This window comes from Temnothorax curvispinosus, unplaced genomic scaffold (genome assembly GCF_003070985.1).
Source record: "Temnothorax curvispinosus isolate PA1 unplaced genomic scaffold, ASM307098v1 QBEX01000533.1, whole genome shotgun sequence".
Taxonomy (NCBI): Eukaryota; Metazoa; Arthropoda; class Insecta; order Hymenoptera; family Formicidae; genus Temnothorax; species Temnothorax curvispinosus.
In genome coordinates, this window is record NW_020210313.1 from 5,521 (window position 1) to 16,930 (window position 11,410).

Below are 11,410 nucleotides of genomic sequence, written 5' to 3' on the forward strand. Positions count from 1 at the left end.
CACAAGCCTCTTTTTCTCAGCTCCCGAAGTCGTCGTAGATGTCGCTGTTTTTCTTCTAAATTGTCGGACAAGGAGGGAAAGCTTACCGTGGACCCAACGTCTCGAAAGACTCCCCAAGTTTCTGCCTCTGCATTTGCCTTATGTCTCACGAAAAAACCACGGATCAAACAACCGTGAGAGAGGCAGTCTTCTAGCTTCGTAACTTATCCTTTGCCGGTATTAGGTTTGGCAACAAGCCAGCTCCCAAGATGTCCAACTCGGCGAGGAGTTACGACCGCTTCAGCTTCCGTAAATTTCTAAGAACAAAATAACACGCGCAGTAAACAATGTGACACAACAATCTTAATTTCTACCGTAATTAACCTTTCCCACAAATTATCACACCCAACTTAGTCCATAACAAGCCCTGTTCCCTATCAAACTCTATTGTCTCTCGGAAAAGGAAGCCAACCTATCCGCATGCACAATTTTCTTCTTATGTCTCACAGACCTTTGAATACAATAGACCACATCATTCAACTTTTTCACTATTAAAAAAGGTCCTTCTTAATTGCTCTGCAATTTAGGGGCTCTACCTTTCATCCTTCGAGGATTATAAAACCAAACTTTTTCCCCTTCTTGAAAAAGAGTCTGCCTGGCCTTCCGATCATACCAGGACTTTACTCGCAAAGACCTCACGTCCATTCGCTTCTTAACGTTGGAATGGATCCTATCCAATTTCTTCTTCAACCTCTCAACAAAACCTCCAACCGATTGAGTCCTTTCTCTCGGAGGACTTCCTAAAAACAGATCCAACGGCAACCTAAGATTTCGAGCAAAATATAGTTCTGCGGGAGTCATTCCAGTAGCCTCGTGCTTAGAAGATCTGTACGCTAATAAAAACATAGGAACCCAGCGATCCCAATCCCTCTGGTTTTCAGAAATATACTTCGCTAAATAATTAATAATAGTCTGATGTTGCCGCTTGACTTGCCTATCCGATTGTGAATGTAAATCAGTTTTTCTCGTTTTTCTAATACCAAGGAGATTCATCAATTCTGCAGAAAGTTTAGACTCAAAATTTTTTCCCTGATCCGTATGGACCTCCAAGGGGACTCCGTGTCTAGAAATAATTTGATAAACAAAGACTTCTGCCACCGTATTTGCCCTAATATTCCTGAGAGGAAAAGCTTCTACCCATGTTCGTCAGTGCAGGGGGTGTAATGCACTAAGCTCTTTTTCACGATTAGTGAAACTTTCGTTTATACTGAAGTAGAACTTTATTACGAGACACGTGAACAACCTCCTTCGACAATCGTTAACGATCTGATCTTGCTCGCCGCGCATAGCTAGGAAACTCGAGAGTAGGGGCGGCATCCGCCCTAGCGCCACACACGGCTAACAGTTAAAGGAGTAGGAGGTGCGCAGCATGAGGGGCAGGCAACCGAGTTTGAATACTTTAACCACATTTAGGAGTACCATAATGCTCACCTCTGAACATGCCGCCCGCCTTGACAAATATTTATATTTTCAACTAAAACAAAATGAAGTCGCGACCTACCGTGCCTCGCTTGCTGGCCTTAACCTAATGTGGAGCACGTTTGTTTTTCTGAGCTTCGGGCTCTTCGACAGAAAGTGGACAAATCTTTACAATCGGTCTTTTATAAATGCCTTTGCTAATACGGACAGTTAAGATTCGTATTACGCCATCTGAACCGTGATGAACGCCATCAATTCTCGCCAGCACCCATTTCAACGGCATGGACTCATCTTCCTTCAGCATAACCAGCTGGCCTACTTCTAGGTTGGAGTGGGTTTCGGACTTCCACTTTGTTCTTCCCTGACAAACGGCTAGATACTCCTTGGACCATCTCGACCAAAAGTGCTGCTTCAACCGCTCCACGTGTTGCCACCGAGAAAGCCTGTTCATGGGTACGTCTAGAATATCAGGCTCTGGGTATGAGGTGAAAGAATCCCCTATCAGGAAATGAGCAGGTGTCAATGCGCTCAAGTCCAGGGGATCGTCCGACAACGGCGTTAATGGCCTCGAATTAAGAATTGCTTCAACCTGGGCCAATACCGTCATTATTTCTACCACCGTAAGGGATGCATCTTCTATAGTCTTCGTCAAATGCTGTTTCATCGACCAAACGGCAGCTTCCCACAATCCGCCGAAGTGGGGGGCCCTTGGCGGTATGGAATGCCAGTTCAAGCGCTCCTCAGCGGCGGCGTGCTGCAGATCCGGACTTTGAAATAGATCCTGCATCTCGTTATCTGCACCTCGAAAGTTCAGCCCGTTGTCCGAGTACATGTTTACCACCTTCCCCCTTCAGGAGATGAACCTTTTCAGGGCTCCTATGAAGGCCGCAGTGGTCATATCTTCGACCAGTTCCAGGTGGACAGCCTTAGTCACCATGCAAACGAAGATGGCAACATAAGCCTTGTACTGTTTGCTATTTCTCCGCACTCTGTCACGGACTAAGAACGGACCACAGTAGTCCACTCCAGTGTTGTGAAATGGCCTTGAAGCCGTCCGCTAAAACGGTGCGCGCGCAGCTAATCGGACAGCCCCGAGTGGTATTGGAGCGACTCTCCCAGGAGCAGTTGCATCGCGCGGAGCGGGCACAAACGCCGCTACCTCGACACGTCGAGGAACTGAGCACATGGGACATGGTCCCATGTACCTCGAGAGGTGTCACGACGCACCAGGCGGTGCGAACGATGACAAGCACCGAGCGATGGGGCTCGCCGCAGGAGATGGAGGCGATCAGGCGAGCGGCCGAGGCGTTTGGCTGCGCCTTCCAGGTGCAGCTTACCCGAACCACCGTCCAAGAGACGGTAGTATTGACGGCGGTGCCGCAATCCGCGGCACAGGACGAGCCGGACGAGGAGGAGTTCCGGAGCGTTTCTTCGGGGGAGGACTCCTCGGACGAATAAGAAGATGCCCCGGTCAAGGCCAGCCCTCTCATAGCGCTCCGAGGACGGATCCCGATAGGGAGCCTAAGCCCCACGACTTCTTATTTTGTCTTCCCGTTAGCAACAAGTAACAATATTTATTTTGTGTTATTTTGATCCGTCCGGCGCATTTAGAATAAGGTTTGCGCCAGCGGTCGCCGAGCAACGGCTCATTTCATTAAAAATTTAAATATGTTTCTTTCCCGATCCATTTTTCATTTATTTTCATTGAGCGGCAATAAAGTACACGGCCCGACCTTGAGATATGATTATGATTTTTGTTTGCTTTGCGCATGGATCGCGGTAACGCGCGGAAAAGCACGGCGGTCGAGCCACACACAATCTTTAACGCGGGGCACGCGAGCCCAGATTCGCACTAGTCGCGGAATATAGCGAAGCGTATAACGATTTGGAATAGCGCGGTCACCGAGTACCGAAACCGTGAGAGCTACGCGAGTAATAGTCACATGGTCCAAACCGCATGGACCGGCCGAAGAGCGACGCGATCCGACCGCTGGGTAACCAGATAGGTAGCTAGACGTCATCCGCAGGAAAAACCCAGCGGGTCACAGCCAACGGGACCTGGTACACCCGAGGAACAGGTCGCCGTCAAAATCCGATCACCCGGACGCGAGATACGGCGACGTGTCGGCCAAGTCGATACCCGGACGTCGTCCACAGGGACTGAGTCCGGAAAGACCGGGCCGTGAAAACGAGACCCGGGGTTCGCCGTCAACGGCGGACGTCGCGAACGCGACCCAGACATCTTCCTCGAGAAGTCGACCCGGGGTCGCCTAAAGGAACGTAGGAGAAGACGTGCGCACGGCGTCGTCGTAGGTTGAAAATTACGAGTGGTGGAAAACCACTATTCGGGGGCCGTTTCAGGGCATCGCGTACATGGTACTACAAGTGGAAATTTTCACCGCGAACATCTGGCACGGCCAGAAGTTGTCAACACCTATTGTTAACGCGGAGAACGAAAAAGTACCGCGAAGAGAAAGCGGCCGAGACCCCATGGTAGGGGTAACTTACCAGAGGTAAGGAGCCCGAGAGAGGAATATTCCTTGAGGCAGTCTCTCGTGGGCGCTCGTAGGTATAACACCTGTCTCGTGCGTATATCTCGGCGTGTCGTTGTAATTATCGCGATTACGTACCGAATTACGAATTGAACGTACCACAGCGTCCGAAACAAACGGGAACGCCCGCGAAACGTGTTACTCGTCGCCGATACGAAAGGCAAATGGTTTTGACGTACCGTAAACGAAAACTTCGCACTTTGCGAGACGTGCGACCGCCATCTTGTGCGGGAACAACAATTGTGAACAACCATCCGTGTGAAATGACAATCTTGAATAAATGGAAGAATCATTTGTGAAAATATATACGTAGTTATCGATTTCTTACCTTCTACTTACCTGATCAAGCGGAGTGGTCAGCCATCTTGCGTGGGAGCCCATCCGGGTCGTAGATTATCATCGGGTCTGCAACGGAGGAGGCCATAGGCGAGGACCCCGTGGCGGAAACCTGAAAAGAAACGGCATTAAACATAGTTCTGGCGACAGTTCTCATACTTATCTCGTGTCGCGACATCTTCCATACGCGGTGATCCTGGACGGCGGTGAGCAGCGGTGATCCATGACATCGGCGATGGTGATGAAGATCGCGTAGTGGAAACCTGAAAATAAAAGAGAATTAATTAGTTAATTAACCTTGATGCTGGGACTTACCCGATCAAGCGGTTGTCGCGCCATCTTGGTTGCACGTTGAGACAGGCCGGTGATTGATATCGGGTATCCGAGAGGAGACGACGCAGATGAAGACCCCGTGGCGGGAATCTAAAAAGGAAGAAGGATTAGGGAGTTAGTGGACACGTGCTTACCTGATCAAGCGGTGGTCATCCATCGTTGAACCTGGGCGACTTTGGGAGGCGATTGATATCGAGTCCCTGAGGACGGGCGATGGTGAAGAGGACCCCGTGGCGGGATTCTAAAAATAGAATTATTTAAACAAATTGATTGACCATATCGTCGTTCACGTCAAAGATACTTACCTTCTCGGTAGAAATAGCTCAAACCGAGTGGCGACCGATGACTTATAAAACAAAATAGCGTGTCTTGTAGCCCGATTATCCATCGTCCGGTTACAGCCTAACAGGAGTAACCCGAGCCTTCGGGAGCTAACCCATAATTTGCTGACACAGTACGGGCGACGCCTTGGCACATCTCACGCAATTCCGAATGCTTCTCCTGACCTCGTTTCTCGCAGCGAGAGGCCAGTACTCGTCCCTTATTGAGGTTAGCATCGCTTGAGCGCCCGCGTGGAACAATTTTTGATGCTTGTCTCTGATGATCAGTCTCGCGACGTGGTGCGTCGATCGGCAGTATGATCGGATGCTTGGTGGCCTCGGGCAGCTGCGCGTTTTCCAGCCTTCCACCTACTCGCAGTATCTCACAGTTATCTAGATATGGATTTAGGCTGTACAACCTAGAACCTCTGGGAACGCTTTCGTGGCACCTTAATAATTTTATTTCCTTCTCAAATTTTTGCGCCTGAGTGATCCGGATCAACGCGACCCGCGCTTTGTTTATTTTCGACGCGGATATGCAACCCGTTTTACGATTTTTCACCCCGTATCTCGAGTTGTAACAAAATCTTAAGATGTACGCTATTACCCGCAACAATTTGCCTAACAAGGAGTATTGATAGTAGGGTATGATTGCTTCCTGCAAGGAGGTTTCCGCCATCAGTACCTCTACCCGCTCTTCGAGTACAGTTTTGCTGGATAGTTCTGCGCCCTCTGCAGGCCATTCATTTTCGCTCAAGCGTAACCATCGCGGACTTTCCCACCAGAGTGTTGAACCCTTTAATTTCTCCGGAGTTGCACCACGAGAGATCAAATCAGCCGGGTTTTCTTTTGACTTTATATGGTGCCACGCAGAGGGCGACGAGCCATCCTGTATCTCGCTAACACGATTTGAGACGAACGTCTTCCATCGTCTCGCCGGCGAACTTAACCATGCTAGGATTATTTGCGAATCCGTCCAATAACGACGCTTGTACACTCTCACGTTTAGGATGGAGGCCACCTTGTTCATCAATCTAATCAAAAGAACCGCCGCGCATAGCTTTAACCGTGGCAGAGACAATGTTTTTAACGGCGCCACTCTAGATTTGGAACAAAGTAAAGCAGTCAAAACGCCGTCTTCTCTCACGTATATGCATGCCCCGTATGCCTGCTCGCTCGCGTCACAAAACCCGTGCAGCTGTATCCCAGAGTCGGGATTTTTCGAGATTACCAACCTGGGAATCTCTATAAACTCCAACGGTGTAGTTGGGATTTTATCTGACACCAAGCCTTGTGAATCCTCATGGGCACCGAATCGTCCCAACCAAACATTACATGCCCATAAGGATTGTATTAAGATTTTCGCCGCGGTAATTATAGGGCCTACCAATCCCAATGGATCGAACAGCATAGATACTTCTGCTAACATTACCCTTTTTGTTATCCTGTTTTCTTGTTTGACAATCGGACTTTTGTAAAGTAATATGTCTCTACTCGGATCCCATAAGATGCCTAGTAGCTTTGATTCTTGTTCTTTACACAAATTCACCGATGGTTTTTTTACGCGCGCCTTTTCTTGCGGATCTAATTGTATATGAATTCCATTTGTGAAGCTCAAAGCCTCCCAGCGCCAATAGATCGGTTACTTGCTTTTTTAAATCCTTGACGCCTTGCATCGTGGCAGCCCCGGTTAATAGATCATCTACGTAGAAATCCCTGACAACGACCTCTGAAGCTAAGGGAAATCTTTTTCTCTCGAGCTCTGCTAATTTCTGCAAGCATTTGATTGCCAGGAATGCGGATGCTTTCTGGCCGTATGTTACGGTAAGTAGTTCTAAAGTTAGGAGCGTCGCCGCGGGGTTTGGTCGCCAAAGGATAGTCTGTAAAGGCACATGCTCTGCATGCTCTTCATGGACCCTAATCTGCCTGTACATCTTCCGTATGTCCGCGCACAGCACATATAGAAAGAATCTAAATCGCAGCAGAATAGAGAACAAATCGGATTGAATCACGGGACCATTGTACAATGCGTCGTTTAGAGAAAGGCCTTTTGAATCTTTGCTTGACGCATCAAATACTACTCGCGTTTTGGTAGAAGTGGCCTCTTCTTTTATTACGGCTTGATGGGGAAAAAAGATCCTTTTCGTCTTAGATATTGATTTGTTAGCCGGCCTCATATGCCCTAACTCCAAATATTTGTTCATGAACTTAACATATTCGGCCCCAAGTTCTGGATTTTTCTTTAACTTTCTTTCTACCGATAGAAGCCGTTTCATCGCGTGACTCTCGGAGTCGCCTAACTTATCTAATATTTTTCGATTCACCGGCAGCTTTACTATAAACCTACCTTTGGCATCCCTCGAATAGGTGTTCTCAAAGAATTCCTCCACGCATTTTTCTTCCTCCGTTAAGCTCTTTTGAGTTAAACTATCCTCTATTTGCCAAAACTTATTTACTGCCTCGCATAAGCTTTCCTCCATGCTTAAATGGCAAAAAATACTTTTAGCGTCGCTATTTTGCCCTGTCACGACCCCAGCTATTATCCAACCGAGCGTTGTTTTTTGCAAGGTTGGCTTGTTCTTGCCCAGCTTGATTTGTCCTACACAGACGAGATCCCAGAATTTTTCGGCTCCTATCAACAAGTCTACTTCCCCTGGAATGTGGAACTTAGGATCTGCTAATCTAATATTGTTCGGTATCTCTAGTCCCCCCGCATCTATTTTAACCGCGGGCAGGCCTCTCGTGATGCAAGGTATTACTACGCATTTTAAATCCGTATTGAATAAATCAAAGCGGGAAGTGGCGCTCAGGTCAACTATTTTTAAGGCGCGTGAGATTTGCTGGTTTATCCCATTAATGTGGATTTGTGTCTTGTTACCCCGGAGCCCTAGCTTATTCATAAATTTCTCCGAGATGAAATTGGATTGGGATCCGTTATCTAGCAGCGCCTTTCCCTCTATGAACTGGCCGCGCCTATCTCTAATCCTTACTACCGCTGTAGAGAGCAACACTTGTTTCGGCGCTGCAGCTTCTACTAAATTTGCATGATTACACGAGACGCTATTCGTATTCGAATCTTGTTCCGGCTTTAGGTTTGACTGCTTAGCTTTGTTTTCCGTATCATTTCCCGTCTCTACATGCAACAGCGAACTATGCTTTTTACCGCACTTTTTGCAATTACCAGCTATGCAATCCTTAGCTAAATGCTTAGGCCGTAGGCAGTTTAAACACAGGCCCTTGATTCTCGCTTGATTGGTACGCTCTTCCACGGTTAACCCTTGAAACGTTTTACATTGGTATATTTGATGCTCGCCTTTACAATAAACACACTTAGCATTTGCGGCAGTCGCATGCGCAGCGGTAATTTTATTGGGTCCACCCTTACGTGAGTTTGTATTTACATGCGATTGTTGATTTGCTACCGCTTCTAACGTTTGGCATCTTTTAGTTAGGAACGCGACTAGTTCCTGGAAATTGGGCATAATGGTCGGTCCCAGCGCGTTTTCCCACTCCTTTATGGTGGCGAGGTCCAATTTGCTAGTCACTATGTGGATCAGCAAATTGTCCCATTGATCCGTGGGCCTTTTCAGTGCCTGCAAGGCTCGAGTATGCTTTAGAACGCCATCTAGTATTTGCCTAATCGCAGTTCCGTTTTCCTTTCTCGCCGCTGGTAAATCAAATATCGCATTTATATGATTTTGCACAATCAACCTTTTATTATCGTAACTTTCTTGCAATCTAGCCCAAGCATTCACATAATTTATGCCCGAAATTTCTAGCGAGGCTATGCTCTCCGCGGCCTCGCTCTTTAACGAGGATTTCAAATAATGGAATCTTTGCACGTCATTTATTGATTGGTTCGAATGTATTAAGGAATTGAATACGTCGTAAAAGGCGTGCCATTTTTCGTATTGACCGGAAAAGGTAGGCATTTCTATTTTGGGCAATCTCACGCGAGCGGAAACCTTCTTTAATGAAGCGGAATCTCACTTCCGATAATACGAGCAGAACCCAAGGAAACTTCGAAGCTGCTTCTTGCTATGCGGAATCGGCCAATCCTTCACAGCAGAGATCTTTTCCGGATCCGTAGTAACGCCCCCCGAAGAGACTATATGTCCCAAGTATTTCACTTTTTTCGCAAAAAGAATACACTTTTTAGGGTTTACTTTAAGATCAGTTGAACGAAATCGTACTTTCCTTAAATTCTCCAGCATTTCATCAAAATTTTTACCAAAAATTATCACATTGTCCAAGTAGATCAAACAAATCTTATATAATAACCCTAGCAATATTTTTTCCATTAACCGCTGAAAGGAAGCGGGGGCATTACATAGCCCAAAAGGCATTACAGTGAATTGCCATAATTCTCATCCAATAGAAAAGACAGTCTTCTCCTTGTCCTCGGAACGAATCTTTATCTGCCAATAACCACTTTTAAGATCTAGAGTGCAAAACCAAAAGTTACCTGAAAACTGATCGAAAATATCGTTTATTCTGGGAAAAGGAAACGAATCTTTCTTAGTTATTACATTAATTAATCTAAAATCGACGCAAAACCTTAACGTCCCATCTTTTTTTCTCACTAAAACAGCAGGTAAAACCCACGGGCTTTGTGACTCTTCAATGACCCCTTGTTTCCTCATTTCCTCAATAACCTTATCTACTTTATCTCGCATTCGTAAGGGAATTCGACGAGGAACTTGCTTAATAGGAAAAGAATTTTCTAAATTGATGACATGCTCCACGATTCCACAATTTCCAGCAACAATCTCCTCGAAAAATACGTCCTGGTACTCTTCTAAAAAATCTGAAAAGATTTCCTTTTGAGTCTCGTTTGAAGAATTGTTAGTATAGAGCTCTTTCAAGAATGGGGCTCTTTCGGAAGAAACTTGGATTCGAGAACAACTCAAAACCTTTTTTTTGCCAGACTCTGAAGAACCAAAAGCAAATTCAAAAACATTTTCTAAATTTACCTTCTCCAAGAAATCTACACCCAGTAAACAATCATCATCCATTTCGATTACGTACATAGGAATCTCCACGGAATACCTCCCTAAAAGGACCCTTGCGATGACCTTGAATTCGATTGGAACTTTTTCTCCAGAGGGATACCTAAAAAAATTTTCCTCAGTTTGGATAATGTGTTTGCCCTCTCTAACCATTCTCCTACTGAGAACCGAAACGTCTGAGCCCGTATCTATTTTGAAACTACACTCGTTACCATCTAACCTCCCCTTATAACTAAAATAATTGGAACTCGACTTAATCCGATTAATAGAAAACACTTGGGGACTGTTAACATTCGGGGTAATGTCTTCCGTTGTCCTCCTTCCGCCGAGAGCAACTAATCCGAGTTTCCCTTATTCTCGGGACAATCAAAACGGAAATGTCCCACCTTCCCACACTGCCAACACTCTCTTGTTCTATTTAAACCCTCCCTACTATAACCATTTACCTTCTTCCCTTTTTCTTCGACCCTCTTGTTTCCCTCTCCCTTTTCATAACTCTTCGCGCTCACATCCTTCCCTTTCTCAAATCGTTTTTCAAACCCCTTTTTTTTGTCAAAATTATCTCTCAGTATAATTTTCACGGCTTTTGCCCTTTTTATGGCCAACTTCAGCGAGGTAATCCCTTCCAGCTGAAGAGTCCTTCTAATGCATCCATCCATAAGAGAAGAGATAAATTGGGCGCAGGCGATCTTGTCCCGAACCACGCAGGGACACTCAGGGTAAGCTAATCGAGAGAACCTTTCTAATTCGGACCCAAAAGTAGCAAAATTTTCCCCAAATCTTTGTCTTCTATTCGTAAACTGTATATACTAACTTTGCGAACACTGTCTCTTACCGAAACGTAATTCTAATTTCGATCTAAGTTCCTCGTATCTCAAACTTTTCTAAATCCTCCACCGATTCTAAAACGGAAAGCGCCTTTTCCCTTAAACTCGACGCCAGAGCCACGGTTTTGGCCGTAATGTCCCACTGATTTGCGCGCGCAATTAGATTAAATTGGGAGAAAAACTTCCGTAACACGGAACTGCACCGTCAAACATATCAGGCTTTAGTTTGTAACCGATTTCACTTTGCGCGCCGTCTCCCGCACTAAGGGTACCTACTTCAGGACCGCGATTCGCTCTTATATTGGAAGGAATTAGCTGTGTTCCTGGATGAAGTAACCGGTCTCCCCGTAGAAGTTGGAGCTCCTCGTTATGCCGGCGGAGCGTTAAAGCGAGCTCCTCATCCCGTTGTGCCTGCTCCTGACGCATCTGCCGCATTTCCAGAAGTACGGCTTGGAGAGCCGTCGTCTCTGACGCTGCCGACTCCGTCGCAGGCTCCGAAGACTACACCAGGCGTCTCTTTCTCGTCACGACTGACGTCGACATAGCACACGGACTCACACGATCCCGGACAAGCT

General features: G+C 46.5%; 3 protein-coding genes across 3 annotated transcripts; all 3 read right to left on the bottom strand.

Annotated features, from left to right (window-relative positions):
• Positions 1 to 1,564: 1,564 nt before the first annotated feature.
• Positions 1,565 to 2,290, bottom strand: LOC112455854. Its single transcript, XM_025018058.1, has one exon. It carries the CDS (start codon positions 2,288 to 2,290, stop codon positions 1,565 to 1,567), a length of 726 nt encoding a protein of 241 aa, XP_024873826.1.
• Positions 2,291 to 5,081: 2,791 nt separating this feature from the next.
• Positions 5,082 to 6,428, bottom strand: LOC112455864. The gene has a single exon (XM_025018069.1). It carries the CDS (start codon positions 6,426 to 6,428, stop codon positions 5,082 to 5,084), a length of 1,347 nt encoding a protein of 448 aa, XP_024873837.1.
• A 106-nt stretch (positions 6,429 to 6,534) lies between these two features.
• On the bottom strand, positions 6,535 to 8,931 carry LOC112455873. Its single transcript, XM_025018076.1, has one exon. The coding sequence runs from the start codon at positions 8,929 to 8,931 to the stop codon at positions 6,535 to 6,537; it is 2,397 nt and encodes a 798-aa protein (XP_024873844.1).
• Between the last annotated feature and the right edge of the window lie 2,479 nt (positions 8,932 to 11,410).